The sequence below is a fragment of the Tyto alba genome, unplaced genomic scaffold (genome assembly GCF_018691265.1).
Source record: "Tyto alba isolate M040663 unplaced genomic scaffold, T.alba_DEE_v4.0 Super-Scaffold_29, whole genome shotgun sequence".
NCBI lineage: Eukaryota > Metazoa > Chordata > Aves > Strigiformes > Tytonidae > Tyto > Tyto alba.
This window is the reverse complement of record NW_024881303.1, coordinates 11,808,912-11,825,472: the sequence shown is the minus strand read 5'-3', so window position 1 is coordinate 11,825,472 and position 16,561 is coordinate 11,808,912. Positions and strand designations below refer to the sequence as shown.

General features: G+C 38.2%; 1 protein-coding gene across 5 annotated transcripts in view; it reads left to right on the top strand.

Annotated features, from left to right (window-relative positions):
- TDRD9 (tudor domain containing 9) overlaps positions 1–16,561 on the top strand; it is an 86,485-nt gene that overhangs the window by 55,759 nt on the left and 14,165 nt on the right. For 3 of the 5 annotated variants that reach the window (XM_042799200.1, XM_042799201.1, XM_042799205.1), the window contains exons 14-26: positions 120–217; positions 596–727; positions 2,166–2,328; positions 2,412–2,475; positions 2,985–3,048; positions 4,613–4,753; positions 6,430–6,474; positions 7,482–7,535; positions 9,186–9,302; positions 10,235–10,342; positions 13,433–13,533; positions 14,272–14,445; positions 15,704–15,815. In XM_042799200.1, coding sequence (XP_042655134.1) covers positions 120–217; positions 596–727; positions 2,166–2,328; positions 2,412–2,475; positions 2,985–3,048; positions 4,613–4,753; positions 6,430–6,474; positions 7,482–7,535; positions 9,186–9,302; positions 10,235–10,342; positions 13,433–13,533; positions 14,272–14,445; positions 15,704–15,815 — 1,373 coding nt within the window. The remainder of the gene's footprint in view (positions 1–119; positions 218–595; positions 728–2,165; positions 2,329–2,411; positions 2,476–2,984; positions 3,049–4,612; positions 4,754–6,429; positions 6,475–7,481; positions 7,536–9,185; positions 9,303–10,234; positions 10,343–13,432; positions 13,534–14,271; positions 14,446–15,703; positions 15,816–16,561) is intronic. The other 2 variants (XM_042799204.1, XM_042799202.1) reach the window with 1 other exon arrangement.

Here is a 16,561-nt window from a genome sequence, read left to right as displayed (position 1 = left end):
TGCACCATCAGCTATCATGTGCTGTTCAGCTGCCCAGAAGACTTGTAGATGGATGAGTTTGTTGAACAGACTGAAATGTGGGAAGTTTACAAATGGGTGATTTGTTCTTTTATGTGAAGGTCGTGCTGGACGTGTTTCCAAAGGGTATTGTTACAGGCTTGTACACAAGGAATTCTGGACAGACTTTATTCCAGAGAAGTCAGTACCTGAGATACTGGTAAGACTTTTGGGAAACATAAAGAATTTTTTTAATGTGTGTGGTCATAGAGACAATAAAAAACAATTTTTCTTTACTTTTCCTAAAGACTGTGTACATTCTAAGTAGTTTGCTATATAACTGCAATACTGAATAGAATTTAAGTAAAGTAATAGACAAAGACTATTCTACATAATATTCTTCAGAGAAGGAGATGCATTATAGCAGTAAAATGGATGTGAATTAGAAACAAGCAAGCTGTTCAAAAGAAAAATATCTTTAGTTACACAGAATTAATGGCTGGTTTCACTAAATTGTAAACTTTAACTTATTTTTCATATAAAATACTGTGTCGCTTCCCATTGAATGAAAGTAACAATAACATTGTCTTCCCTTCAGCGTTGTCCGTTGGGAACTACAGTCTTAAAAATAAAAATGCTTGATATGGGGGGACCAAAAGCCTTGCTGGCAACAGCTCTTTCTCCACCCAGTGTAGGTGACATTGAACGTACTGTACTTCAGCTGAAAGAGGTATGCATTCTTTTAATGTTGTTAAAATCAAGGTAATAAAAATGTACTGTATAAGTCTTTTTCTTGGTATTTAAGATTGTGGTAGCTTTAATTGGAACCTGTTGTAGGAACTGTCTAGAGAATCTTTTCTCACATTTGACTGTTGTTTGGTTACTGTCCTCTTCAGCATAATTTCTGCAGTTACTTCATTAAAACAGGATAATAATTTCAGCAGGGAGCAATGATACTGTTTGTGAACTAGCATCTGTGGTGAGAAAGAATAGAAAGCAAAAGAACTTGAATTCTGTAAGTGAAATTGTTTATTAATAAAGTAGCAAAATCACACTCTTATACCTTATAATGTATAGGCATTAGTTAGGCTGAAGATCCCCTTCTGACCCATACAAGGAAGTTGGTGATTTTGCTTTTCAGTTAGAAAGCCAATCAGCTGTGCCTCTGCAATAACATATGCCAGAGCAGAGACCCCCCTGTATCCTGTGGTGAGACGGCAGGGCAGCCCCCTCTTCCATCCATGAAGTAGGAGCAGACACTGATTTATGGCCTGTGAGGGGCCTCACACAGAAAACAAAGGTGTCTGCACCCAAAGGAGGCCGGGACCCTGTGGGAAGAAGCAGCCCCCACTGTTGTAGTTTGGCACTGGGAGGACTGCAGCATGCGGGGGTGTTCCACACCGGAGCAGCTCAGGAAGGGCTGCAGCCTGTGGGAGGGACTCACGTTGGAGAAAGTTTGGGGAGGACTGTCTCCTGTGGGAGAGGGACCATGCTGGAGCAGGGGGAAGAATTTCCAGAAGTTCTGTCCCCCACCCCAAGATGGAAGAAGTGGCAGCACTGACTGTACCCCCAGTTCCCTGCCCCTGCACTGCTGGACTAGAGATACTGGGAGCAGAGCTGAGCCTGAGAAGGAGAGTGGTGGGAGATGATGTTCTCAAGATGTGATAATGCTTCTCACTGTGCTGTTCTGTTAAGTGGTGGTGTTGTTATTGTCTGTATTAAATTTATGTTCTTTTTTTCCTTCCCTTAATGAGTCTGCCTTTTGCTCGTGAACATAATGGTAATTTACTCCTCCCTGTCCGTATATCAAACCCTGAGCCTTTTGCTTATTTTCTCCTTCTCAGTGCTGGGGGGGAAAGGGCGGGTGAGCAGCTGAGTGGTTGCTCAGTTGCCCTCTGATCTGAAACCACATTCATTGGATTAAACTTGTTCATTTACAAAGTGCATAAGAAATTACATTTGTATCATCTGTAGCTTGCTTTTATGTTCAATATGTATAGTAGAAGCTTTGGTTTCAAAATACTAGGCTTTTAAAATTGACTTTACAATTTTTATATTAATTGATGTTGTTTTGAGATAATTGCTTTCTTCTTTTCTTGTTTTCTTACAAACTGATCTTATATTTCCTTTGTCAACTTTTACGAGTGAATAAATCTTAATTTCTCTAGCTGGGAGCACTTAAAACTTGTGCACAAGCAGAAGAAAATCCACATGATGGTGAGCTGACTTTCTTAGGAAGGGTATTGGCACAGTTGCCAGTGGATCTGCGTCTTGGAAAATTGATAGTCCTCGGGCATGTCTTTGGGTGCTTAGAAGAATGCCTTATTATAGGTAACTGAAAGAACAACGTGTGAAAACATTTCTCTAAAAACAAATTATTTGCAGGTTTTCATTTTGATTTGTTTTTGTTGTAGCTGCAGCACTCTCTTTGCGGAATTTTTTTGCAGCACCTTTCAAACAGCATGTTGATGGATACAGGTATTACTCTAGATGTTTTACAACTTCCTAACTACATTTAGGGGCAGAAGGCTGAGCTGACCACTAAATAATATTTTCCCTGTCAGTGCCAGGCAGTGCAAGAAGCAGCTTTTCTAGGGCAGCTGAGGTACTGAAATCTATGTCTGTATGAACTAATTAGTATCATAGACCTAATTCATCTTTTTCTGAGTACAAGACCTGATTCTTCAGCTTTACCTTTCTGATGTGAACATGTGGAAGTGTCTATTAAACTGTTTGGGGGTTTTTTTGTTGTTTGTTTGTTTGGGGTTTTTTTGTTTGTTTTTTTTTAAATAGGATCACATTTTTTTTATTATTCTGCCCACACAGTTTACCTTCTGCAAGGAAATGTGAACAAATACTTAAAATAAATGCACTGACCTTGTTCATTAATGTCCTGGAAGGTGTTAATAATGTAGCATTCTGAGCTGTATAATACATTCAATATTTGAAAAAAAAATACTGTTAATTCTTTTTGTTTCTATTGCCAGGAACAAACTGTTTTTTGCTGAGAACAGTAAAAGTGACTGCATAGCAATTGTGAATGCATTTAAGGTAAGTCTTTTTTCTGGCTTATCTTCCAGTGAACTCTGATAAAGCAGGACTGAGCTTTTCACCTTTCTAGAATTAGTGCAGCATTTGTGCTTTGCAAGTTGTTAAAAACTTCACATTATTCCTAGCTGCTTAGTGATGCTTTTGGAAGACTGTGTCCTCATGTATAACACCACTAGTTCCAATTGTCTCTGTATTAATAATCAAAATAAAATGCCAGACACCTGGTGGTAGTGGTATCTTCCTTTTAACCAAGAGCAGTGTGGACTGGTAAGTTCTACAGAATGAGTTTGGTGTCCTTTCTCCAGACCTCATAGTTTTGACTTTTTAACATTTCGTTCTGTCTAAATGTGATTTTGGGGTGTGCTTGGCTCGCCAGTAGCTCAGTACCATGGACAGAGGTCGAGCCTGCAGTCACACGTGGAGCTGGTACACCATAGGAAAGACTTCTGCTAGAGGAACTTACCACTCGAAATCCAACCTTTCACATTATGGATGGCCTGACATGTTCTGTAATCTTCTAGAGACTCTGAAATCTTCAGCTGCCAATATAATTTATTCCATTTTGTTTATGTTGGCCTTTTTTCACTTTGAAATCTAACTTGTTTTTCAGTACTCTGGTGTCAGAATTTTATGAAGCACACATGGGCACGTATGCCACGTGTACTGACTGATCCTGAGGCTCATGCATCATCCACTCTGAATTCTCTTTATCCTGTTGTATATTTCCCTCATGTCCTGTTAATCTGAAGGTGATACTTCTATAAACTAGTATGTTGTCCTGGAGAATAAATGCAAACATTCAGACAGAGCTTCCTGTGCAGTATCTCTATGTGTGAGTGATGTGAAGGCTCTGTTTTGAATGGCTGAGTATCAGAAAAGACAAAGAAAATAACTTGTTTTTAAACTCCCTGGTTCAGATTAGATTTCTTCCAGGGTAGGCTGAAGTTCTGTGAATCATTAGCATGTCTTTTGTAAGCCGTTGCTTATGAAAAGGTTTCAGTGAATTAGAAATGGTACAAAACTTTGGTAGTAGTAGGAGAATCCAGGGAAGTAAAGGCTAATTAGCCTGGTTTAAGTGGTATGATTCAAAAAAAAAAAGAGAGTTTTTAAAAGAAAAAAATGTCAAATAAGTGAAAATTATTTTTCTGACATATTGTAAGGCTTGGGTATGGAAGCAGTGGATGTCAAAAGCATTACTCAAAATCAGTACATCAGATAGCCTCCGTCAAGGTAGGGAAATGCAGTCTGGCTATTCAGCAATGCTAATAGTGTCCACAGTAAGCTGGAAAAGTCTATTATGAGGTGACTTGCTGTCAAACTAGAAGAAATGGATTCTGCAGGCATTTGTCATAGATTTGCTGCCTGATAATGAGATTATTTTCATTAATATTCTGGGTATGTTAATTTCTCTTCCAGGCCTGTTTTCTGGGAGGCATCTATGTCAGAACTGTATCTGAATCAGTCCACTTTTATGCCAAAGCAAAGAGAAAAGAAAGGTTCTGAAAGTAGCCTGGATTATTACAGCATCCAATCAAAGCATCCAAGTTGTTCTATTTATTTACAGATGTTTGCATGTGCTTTAATACTCAGCCCATCTCACAAAACTATTTGGATAGCCTGCTCAGTGTGGCTGTGTTTCCAGGTGGCTGTTGTACTTCTCCCAGTACAAATCAGGACTTCCTCCATTAAAGCCTTGGAACGTAAGGTGCTTGGTCTGCTTTTGGAATGCAAGAATATCTGAAAGCTCTAAGTGATGTCCAGAAATTCAGTGACATAAATGCTGTGTTTCCAATTTTGTTGCAGGAGCTGATGGCAAGTTTGAGGCTGTATATGTAATTACAGTTCATACAATAGTCCTTAAACTCCTTTTCAGTCTGTAGATGCAGCATTGCATGCCATAACCTCTAAGCTAGCTTGAAGGCGGAAAAGTTATATCATAGAACAGTTCCACAGAATGGTTTGGGTTGGGAGGGAAACATTTCAATGTAGCTCTATCAAAGCAACATGCTCCAGCCCCCTGATGATCGTCACGGCCTCCTCTGCACCTGCTTGAGCAGGTCCATCTCCTTCTTACACTGGAGGTCCCAGAGCTGGACCCAGCACTGCAGGTGGGGCCTCACAAGAGCGGAGTAGAGGGGGAGAATCCCCTCCCTCAACCTGCTGGCCACACTTGTGATGCAGCCCAGAACATGGTTGGCTTTTCTGGGCTGCGAGGGCACATTGGTGGCTCATAGTCAGTTCTCCATCCACCAACACCCCCAGGTCCTTCTGTGCAGGGCTGTTCTTCAGCCACTCCTCGCCCAGCCTGGATTTGTGCTTGGGATTGCCCTGACCCACGGGCAGGACCTTGCACGTGGCCTTGTTGAACTCCATGAAGTTTGCCTGGGCCCGCCTGCCCAGGTCCCTCTGGGTGGCATCCCTGCCCCCCAGCGTGTCACCACACCGCACAGTTTGGTGTCATCAGCAAACTTGCTGAGGGTGCACTTGATCCCACTGTCTGTGTTGCCAACAAAGATGTTAAACAGCACTGGTCCCAGTACTGACCGCTGAGGATCACCACTTGTCCCTGCTCTCCACTTGGACATCGAGCTGTTGACTGCAACTCCGGGTGCGATCTTCCAGCCGATCCCTTATCCACCGAGTGGTCCATCCCCTAAATCTACATCTCAAATTAGGGAAAAGCATGTTTTGCGGGACAGTGTCAGATGCTTTGCATTTATCTTGTTACAGCAATCCTTGTTCTTTTGCCTGTTGTGGTACAATTTTTATAACCGTGCCACACTTTCAAACCTCCAGGAATGCATTCCTGGAATTATATTTTGCAGATACAGCACTTTGTGTGCCTCATCTATAAGGAGAGGAAGACCCAAAGTTTTTGCCCACCCTCAACAAAATAGAGTAAGACAATTCATAGGAGTGAGAAATACTTGTATCTGCTTAGGATCCAACCAGGCAAGCATCATATTAGACTAGAATCATTAAATAATTAAGGCTGGAAAGGGACTCACTATGTCTGTATTCCAGTGTCCTGCTCACAGCAGGTTCAGCCGTGAGGTCCGTCAAGGTTACTCAGAGCTTCATAGACAAGATCCTCAAAAACCTGATCTGATTTGAGCCTGCTGTGTGGGATGTTGGAACAGTTGAACTGGAGAAGTCTTCTTAAATTACTTTCATTCAGATTTCCTTATACTCTTCTGTGCTTAAATAGTTGTAGTCTGTGGTAGCCCAATGGCATCTCCGGCTTTTAAATTGGTGTTAAAAATGATCTTCAGTATAGGTATGGAAAAACCTTCATAGTTTTAAATGTCACATTAATATTTGTAATAATTATTACTAAAACACTACAGTTTGTGCCTGAATACTACACCACTTTTTTCTTAGGCATGGCAGGCCTGCAGACAAAAAGGGGAGCTGAGACATCCCAAGGTTAGTTAAATTTCATTTCTTCTTTTCTATTCAACGTTGGTGACTTCAGTGCTGGAGTATTTTACATTCTTAGTAAGGATTTTTTTGCTAGAAATTGGTCTTTATTATAAAGATTTTTCATAAGTAAATAGAAGCATACCCTTTGAGAGAACATGAGTCTTTGAATCCAGTGCTGAGTATTTGAAGGCAGTACCTTATGCTGTCCCTTTCACAGATGTATCAGCAGTGGCTCGTGGGTTTGAAATTCAAGCTGAAAAGGGAAATAGAGCTGTAATGGAAATAAATATTTTTAATATGCATAAGTGTCTTTTAAAATTTTTTTTAAGAAACACATCTCCTTCCACTCTTCCCCATTCCCCCATGTCCGTCCCCCCCCCCCCCCAAAAAAAAAAAAAAAACAAACAAAAAACAACCCCCAAAAACAAAACAAAACAAAAAAACGGAAAGGTAGAAAGTCTTTACATGCATCAGTCACAAAAAGTCGTACACAGATAACAACTGCTTTCAGTCTTTCTTTCATGTGTATAAGATAAAACCCTTTTTACTTCTCTGCTTCTTTTAGAGCATAATATGCTTTATGAACACCAGTGTGTAACATACACTGAGTTATGGGTAACCAAGATGCCAAAATCTGTCTGATAGTTATGCATCCAGATAAAGAAGGTCTGTTTTTTGGGAAGAAGTGTCCATCTGAAAGTAGATTCGGTACTAGCAATACAGAGGAGTTGAACTTGAGGGTGTATATGAGAAATTTAGATGACCCACAGCTGCACTGGTGGTGACTAAAGTATAGTTTATTAGTCAAGTACATAATTTTATTATGTTTTCATACATAGTACTCAGTTGATATGGATGCAAAGAAAGCTGTGAAATGAGATAAAACTTTTCTATCGCTGTATATAACTATTGTTTGTAAATACAAAGAAGAATATGACAAAGCTTACTAGCAGTAGAAGAAACAAATTTCTAACAATTTTTGTGTTTGCATTTTTCACTTTATTTTCCAGGAAGAGCTTGAGTGGGGTAAATCAAATTGTATTCATATCAAGAAGATTAGAGAGGTAAGGAAATGGTTAATAATTTTTATAAGTGGAAGGACTTTATTTTCTACAAATACTAAGATCTTGGATAAGCCTACTGTATTATTATGTATCTGTCTATATATGCATATGTTCATCTTTAAAAATGAATTTTTAGGTTTTGTTTCTTTAGGGGGGAAGCGGGGAGATGGTGCTATTTAAAGTGGTTGGAAAATATTGGTACTCTAAGTGCAATTTAAGACAGATCAGACAAAAGCTTTATTACCGGTGGTCATAGTGAGCAAACATTCCCCTTCCACTCCTCTCCTCTCTCAAGTGGTTGTAGAGACACCATTTATATAGAATTTCAAAGAAAGGAAAGAAGTGAGGAGAATCATTGCAATGTTAGCAAAGCCAGGTGTGCATTCTTGTGAAGATGTGTTTGTGGAGCCTTGTTGCTAACATTACTGCAGCAATTAATGAAAACTCTGTTTCACAAAGGGCTTCACGATTATTGTGATGTGTTGAGAGGGGAAATAAGTAAAATTCCAGCATAACTGATTGGCTGAGTGTGGCTTCAGCTGTTATTCCAGCAGGTCATACCTTTGGCATGAGCAGTGTAGGGCTGGTGTTCATAAAGTAAGCAACCATCTGGATAAGAAATGCTAATAGTTTTTTAGCTTGTATATCTGATATTAAGGAAAAAAAGATGAGAAAAAAGCAAATTGTGTGAAACTGGAAAACTGAAGGATCAGTCTTATGTGATAGACTCCTGGGTAGTTGGGGTTCTCTTGGCTCAGTTTCAGATAATACAAGAAGTTGTCGTGCATGGCATAATAGTTAAAGAGTTTAGAATGGACACCTACACTAACACTTCTTAAGAAGATCCGGGGTTTATTCGTCTCACTTTCAAATACTAATTTTATAATTCCTTGCATGGAAGTAGATTTTGCCAAACTAAGGCAGCCACACAGACTGGTCTCTGATTATGCTAGCTGTCCTATGAGGAAAATAGCAGGAGTTTTAGTATCCTAAACCTGCCAGCAGCAGAAGGAAAAATGTGGATATGAAGCAGTTGAGCAGACTGTACTTCTCTACATTTGCTTCACAATCAGTTGGGCCAATGAAGGCATTCACTCTGTGGCTGGAGGACCAGTGGCTGCTTAGGAAAATTCTTGGAAATGCTCAGGAATGAAAGCTTAACAGAGCATGTTCTGCTGCGGGGCGTAGGTTTGGTCTCGCTTAAAGTCAACCGGGTTGTCTGCTGAACTGAGGGTGCAGCATATGTTGTCACTGCCACAGCTGGGTGCACAAGTACAGGTTGTTGTTAGCATGGGTTTTTTACCTTTTAAGATACAAGCCAAAAATTACTTAAATGGAGAATCAGGATATTATCCTGAAAAAAAGTTATTTCAGTTCTTCTAATTTTGTTCTATATCATATATGCATAATATGCTTTGTGACCACAAAATGCTGCCTTATAAAGAGATGTCAGGAAAACTGCTTGAGTCACAATGCTGAAATTATTTTCTGAAGTAGCGATGATAAGTAGTATGCTAGGTGAAATGCATGCTAGTCACCTAAAAAGGAAAGGGAGTTTGCCCGCTTATGTAGACTGTCACTAGCAGATTTTATTTCCATTCGTGGACAGTTTTGATCTGTTTAATATGTACCATAGAGTTCAAATTTCAGGTGGCAGAGTTATTTCACAACCTGAAAAGGCGAGTCAGAGCATTTAACATGTGTGTTAAAGCTCAACCATCTGCTATGGATCAGGAATGTGTGTACAAACAACGATTCATTTTGCAGGTAATGCTTTATTGACTCTTTAGGGGGAGAGCCTTTTTTTTACAAAATTTATAACTGTTTTTTCATATACTAGTACTGGTGAACTAGAATTACACCCATGTTTCAAAAATCTGTAGATTTTGAGATTGCAGGTGAAAAAAAGTAATTTTTTTTGGCAATTTAGGACAACTAATGTTACTTCTGGTGGTTCAGAATTCACACTAAGTTGGTCCTTGGGCTTGTCCTTTCACTTCTAATAGTTCATCAAAATAAAATAGACTAATCCTTGTGAAAGTTATAAAAACAGTCTAAAGAAGGATGGTTTGTGTTGGAAGGCTAAGGGCTAACAGTTTTGAAGAGGATGTTTTCACTTGTTTTGAGTGCTTTGTTTAAACCACTACTGTCTTGGTTAGTTACTAGCAGGAGGAGGAATTAGATGTCTTTCAGGTGTTATAACTGTCAAATTTCCAATTAAATTCTTTATCTTATTTGGACTGATTAGTAGTGATTTTATTTTCACAGGCCTATTTATCATTTCAGTGGCAATTGGTTTAACTGTATAAGCAGTGAACTTTTCAGAGCTGAATTGTTAAGTACTGTAAGATGTAACATGAAAACTGAATAATTTTCATGTGGGTATTTTATGTGAATTTATTTAAAATTGAGTCCATTCTTGAAATCAGGGATAACAATAACAGTTTTCATAGAGCAAGTCTGCATACAAAAATACCAAAATGTTGTAAAATTGTTCCAGAAGTTGAACTATTCTCATGAAAGTATGAGGGTAAGGGTTTGCATGAGTCAACGTTTAGTCCACAATTACAGTAATTCCTGGAAAGAGGCAGGAAAAAATCTTCATATGAAGATTTGTTGATATTTCTCTGTGTTGCTAGTGTATGTCTTTTCAAGAAATTGAATCTGCTGTGTTTTATAAAATATTTTATTGATTTCAGGTTGTAATAGCTGGTGCTTTCTATCCAAACTACTTTACTTTTGGAAAATGTGATGAAGAAATTGCTACGAGAGTCCTTGCTGGCAAGGATCCAAAAACCACTGTAATGGTATGTTAAGGAGGTGAATGACTTAAAGAATCAAGTTAAAAATGTGTAGTGTTTGGATGGTACTTTCAAGTTTTATTCTGTCTTGGGCAAGGACAGAAATAATTATCTGCTCTGATCCTCACTTCGTAATTTGTCTTCTCTCTCATCTCCCTTTCTTTCAATATAATAAACATCGTGTGGGTGGGAAATTTTAGAAGAATTCCTACTGAGAGCTGCTTCTGTGCATTTGATTTCCTAGTTTTGCACAGGCAAACAACTTCCACAAAGCTAATAAAAGATTTGAAAAATAGAACAGTGCTATCAAGGGTACTTTTTAATGGGGATTTATGAAATTTTTTTGTAAGCTACTTGATAGTGCATGGCATACATGCTTGGTGCTTAAAGGCTACTCAGGTACTGCCCTCTGTTTTTTATCTTCTTTTAGAAATATTTGTTATCTGATTGAATAAGTGCAGGTTTGAAATGGCTACGTCAATTTTGCGGAATGGTACACAATCTAAACTAGGAAGATGCTTGGTGCATTTGAACGAGGAATAGCCTGTAAAGTAACCCTGGCCTGTCCCTAAAGAAAACAAACCTGCAAACCAGTGAGCCTCAAAGAATAGACTTGTATTGGCACAACAGAAAAGAGTTCTATGAGTTTCTCTCCTACCTTTTCATCTAAGCTTACTAACAGGTAGCTTTTTCGTGCTTTACTGCTTACCCAAGAAGAGAGGCTAGTTCTGTACTGGAGGAGATGCTGGTATGGCAGTATGTGTACACAAACACATTTATGTATGTTTTTGAATTTTTTAACATATTGTTTAAGGATATTGAAGCAAAATATACTAGACTCAATTTTGTGGATTAAAGAGAAGATTAGTTTTGCCACAGCAACACTGATTAAGATTAAACTGTTAGATTTAAGGAGCTATTTACTTTCATTGTATGTAATTCTTAATCTGCTTATTATCTTAAAGAAGGAAGGAGTAGCTGCTGTGTCCTAATCAGTGTAAATGATCTTCATGGGCACAAGTGCTGCAAGTTCCTCAAGCTTTCAGTTTGAGAGACTTTTCTTATAGCTGTATGATGCTCCTAATGGTGTATGCCGAAGATATAAAAGGCAATTATTCCTCACATTCTCTGGTCTCTCTAAATCATCTTGACTTGAGGCAGTTTCTGCAGTCTGACTTAGACCATGTTTTTGACCAGCAGCTGATCTTAGTACTGTAATTTCAAGGCGTATTAAGATTTTCTAAAAATATGTTCTTTCCTGTCTAAGACTGTAACAATCAAAGAGAAGAACAGGCAGTTGTATAGCCCATGAAAAATAGTTTAAAGTCCAGAAGCTTGAACTTGCTAGTTAAGAGTTCTGTTATTCTATATTAAAGCAAGATTTCCTGTGAGAGATGGTTGAGTAAGAAAAAGGTAGAGAAATGGATACCTGGCTACACTAGCATATTAATAGTTGTGAAACTACAGCCTTAAACTGATGTAAATTAGCGCTTCGCTTTTGACTGGACATGCTCTTTTCTTATCTTTGATCTCATCTGTCTCCTGAGTGAGCCAGGTGTTAAAAGTAGAAGGCTATTCCGTTGCTTTGTGTAGAGTTAGTTTTCAAGCTAATTTAGCTCATGGAATTAGTGAAATGCATGGCTATGTCTCTTTGTTGGCTTGGTCAGACATATTAGAGTCATAATCCGTTATACTTAGCTATATGCCATCCATAGAATCCACTATACTTAACATTGTACAATCCACAATACTTAACTAGAATGTTATTCTTAACAGAATGCCTTTGAAAAGGTGTTGCAACTCCAGTAACTTCATCAGTTTGTAGTGATTTTAGGATTAAAATCCAAGAAGAACAACAAAATTGTTTAATAGTTCCATTTGGAAGCGACTTCATGAAGTCTTCTAGTCTGGTGAAGTGGTCAAAGCAGACTTAATAACGAATTCAGACCATGTTGCTTAGGCCTTCATCCGGTTGGGTTTGGAAAAAGCTCTGTGAGTAGAGATTCTGCAACTTCCCATGGGATCCCACCTACCAGTTCCCTGAATAAACCAAACTGTGCTGTCCTATAGTTCAGGATGTGTATTCTTCTACTTTTCTTCCTCATTCTTCTCAGGATCTTGAGCTCCCCTTTTCCCGGTTGCTCTGGCCTGGGGTGCTGTTGATTATCACTACCATAGCAAGGTCTACGTTGTTTGCTAATTGTTTGCTAATAGCAGATCCAGAAGAGCCCTGTTAGGCTCATATGACCTGTGTTAGGAAGTCACTTTCATCACCCTTCAGAAATCTAGGAGCTTGTGACCTTCCCTCCTAGCAGCTTATCAGGGAGCTTATTCTTTCCGTCTAAGATGCAGGGTCTGTGACCTGGAGACATCTAAGTTGCCTAAAGATTATCTGCTTCATCCTGGCAGATGTTCTGTTACATATTCCCACCTCAGTGTTACCCTTACTGACCTCTTGTCTTATCCTGACCCACAAGAGCTGGGTTGTCCTGTGTCTGCTCCATGTAAGAGCACCTTAAATTTGAGTTACTTCTCCACACGGGAGAAATCAAGAGGTTGTTCTTTGTCTGTCATCCTTAAGAAGCGTGTATCCATCCATAAGTGCTCTCCAGCTGTGCAAGCTGTCCCACCATACCTCAGTAATTCAGTACCAGGTAGTTCTGTCAGGACGTGCAGGGCTGAGGCTGCTCCTGTTTCCCAGGCTGTGCGCACTACCTAGCTCCCAGTGGTGGGCAAGGAGGCGTAGCAGTCTGTTGTGTTTCTGTTACAAGCAAAAAGATGGATAGTAGACAGCTTCTGGGAAAAATTATCAAAGAAATATATATAATTATAAATGAAGTTGTTTCATTTATAGTTAGAGAAAGAAAATATACATCTGTTGGTTTGAAGCAGCAGGGCAGCATTAGCAGCAAAACTGATTTTATTGTCTTTTGAGATTTCTGAATTTAGTATGTAGCATTTTGGGAACTTGTTGAGGTTTAGATTGTATATCACTTGCAGCCCAAGTGAAGGAGGATGCTAAATATCTAGGTGAACTTAATAATACATTACAATAATTGAATGTATCAAAATTCAACTTTTTTTTTTTCTTAACAGCTGAAGAACATTCCTCCCTATGGATATCTCTACCATAAGCAGTTGCAGTCACTGTTTAGGCAGTGTGGGCAAGTAAAATCTATTGCCTATGATGGATCAAAGTAAGTATAAGATACTTTGAAGGATCCTGCCTTTCTCATGTTCTCAGTTATGAATCTAGTTATCAATTTCTTTGTCAATGGTGCACTGGCAAAATGAGTTTATTTCTTCCCATCTCTTCTGAATCAGAAATTTAATTTATTGGCTAGAGTAAGAAAGCTGAAGTTTGAGGCGCATTAGTTGGAATAACATTAGATAAACTAGCTGAGTTAGAGACTGCTTTCTGCTTTGTCTCTTCTGTTGCCTAACAGTGAACTTTAACTGGAGCGATCAGTCTGTATTTATTTCTAACTTGTATAATGAATTCAGCTCACCTGTACAGTCAGATGGCTTTGCACAAAATGCATGTGACTGGCTGGTTTAGCTAATTGCCTAACTTCGGACTATAACTGCCCAAAGGTGAATTCATGTAGTCCTTTTATGCCTTTTCCAATCTTTAATTCTTTTCTTGTTCATGTATATTTTCACATCCTTTCTATTTGTATTAAATAGGCTCAGTAAATTTGGTATGTGTTTGTGAGAATGTTAGAGAGGTTTCTTATAGCCATCATCATAATTAAAGTTTTAAGGTGCATAAGAGCAGTAGGCAGAGCCTGTGAGGAGCCTACTTGTTACTGTTTGCTGGCCTGCTAAGGTGAAGACCGGGAGAAGAAATGGTGGCTTTTGTGGGTTTTTTTGTTGGGTTTTGATTCCTCATCGAGTATTTATGCAATTTTATTTGCTGGGGTTTTTTTGAACAGGGCTTTTGTGGAGTTCTCCCATAGCCCAATGGAGGGCTTTAAGATTCTTCCTGCAGTGTACCTGTCAGTCAAGATGTCACAGCTGAAAATTCCTCTTGAGCTGAATGTTCATTATCCAGATGATATCGAAAGGCAGTTGCAAGGTGTGACAACTGCAGGTGTGAAATCTCTAAGGTAATTGTATTGCATATGGAAAATGGATTTCTTTGAGATGAGGTTTGCTGGATTCAGTGAGAATTTCATTGTAAATGTCACCCAGGAAGAAATGTTGGGTTCAAAAAACAGATGTGTAAACTCTGTATAAGCAGAATATTTTTGCAGGACTAGAAATAACATTGATTGTCTTAAATATTTCCTTATAGTTAAAGGTGTTTTACTGTTTAAGAGAACTCCAAGTATATCCCGTCTGGTTTTGTTTTTTAAGGCTCTAGGGCATTTGCTTTGGCATACGGAAATATGGATGTACACAGTAATTTCTGTTCATGGTAGAGACAATGTGGGAATTGCTGGAACCAAAATAAATAAGGAGTGGCTTTTGGGGACATAAAAGGGAAGGAAGAGGCGTGTAACAACAGAAACTGGGAGGAAATGTAACAACATAAAGTGGGGAGGCATAATGGAAAATGATGAGTAAAGCAACATAGTGAGTCTCTTGGGTCTGTGCCTGCTTTTGCTAGAAATATCTGACATACAGGTTTCATTGTTATTATATGCTGCCTGTGATTCTCAGCTGCAGGTCATACAAGCAACTTCCTAAAATGATAATCCTCCTAGCTCCTGGTTGGTGTGCAGCCATTTTAGTATTTTAAAATAAGAAATACGAAGTAAGAAGACAGGAATGAACTGGAAAGGGTAAAGTGCACGTGAATCCAGTTGATAATTGTACTTAGTTTCTAATAGAAACATTTTAGCAGTTTCACTGTGCACAAAACAGCACTTAATCTTTATGAAAATTAATTCTTGAGCAGCTCAAGAAAGAAGTCTCCTAGGCTGAAAGACTAACCTTAGTGTTCTTAACTTTTGTCAAGTAAAAGGAATATTATATATATTAAAAAAAAAGATATGCTGAATTGATCTTTGTGCTGTAGTGTACTCAATTTATTTTTAAAAAATAAGCTTAGAAGGCATGCCATAGCAAAAGGCTTCATTATTTAACCTTAATTCTTCGGATTTCTGATAAATTGATGGCACAGTTGTGTCTTGGTATGTATCTTCCTGTGTTTGATCATAATGGATTTCAAACAATTTCTCTGTAGTATTTTGGTTCTGAGTGGTCATTATATTGAATTCATGTATTTCTAAATAGAAGTCATTAAGTACATAAATGTGCCCTAGGGACACATTAAGAAACAGATGAAGGCAAAAAAATTGAACTCTTGAGTTTTTGCTTGTCAGTGAAGTATTTAGCATCTTCATTCCATAAACTTTTTAGAGTAAATGTGGACTGTCAGAAGCAGAGTGTGGAGCCAGTGGAAATCTCATTTGGTACTTCACAACAGTCAAAGATGATCCCAAGTAGTCTTCTGTGCATCAAGATAACAGAGGTAGGAATGTTCTACATCTCAAGTAGGTCATATCTAATAATCAATGCCTAGATAATTTTGCAGAGATTAATATCTGGCAAGCATAAATGAAAAGAGTGTCCACTAATAATGTTTTTAGCACAGAGGTATCCATAAGAGGTATGGAGGTATTCTTGGTCTAATTTTTAGTAGTTTTTTATCAAACAATACTCACATCTTGCAAATAAATTTCAAACATTCAAACAATGTTTGTGGGATTCACTGACAGTAAACGTTAGCTGGAAGTAGGCATAAATGTACAGAGGACTAATGAGAGGGGTAAAATATTTGTGTGCACAAATCGGTGAGTATTTACCGATGAGAATCGGTAAGTATTTGGGCCATTTACTAGATATGTATAAATATTTCTAAATTCTGAAGCTGAGAGTTTGAATTTTATGTTAACTATCATCTCAAATTGCGTAATAGCAAGCAATATATATATATATATGCTGCTGAAATAAAAGTAATTAAAAAAAATCCAAACCACTGAGTTAGTGGAAATTGTAGGCTGAAGTATTAAAACAGCTTTTGATATTAATGACATGTTTTGTAAGTACAGAAAATAATATTTTCTTAATTTTATTCAGCTAAGTCTCCTGGATCAAAAATGTTCATGGATTTGCTCAGAAACATTCCAGTCACTTAACTATGTATGCTACTTCTGTTCAATACATCAGCTTTAATGATCATATGTGTTGTAAAGATTTTTTTTTTTTTTTTACCAC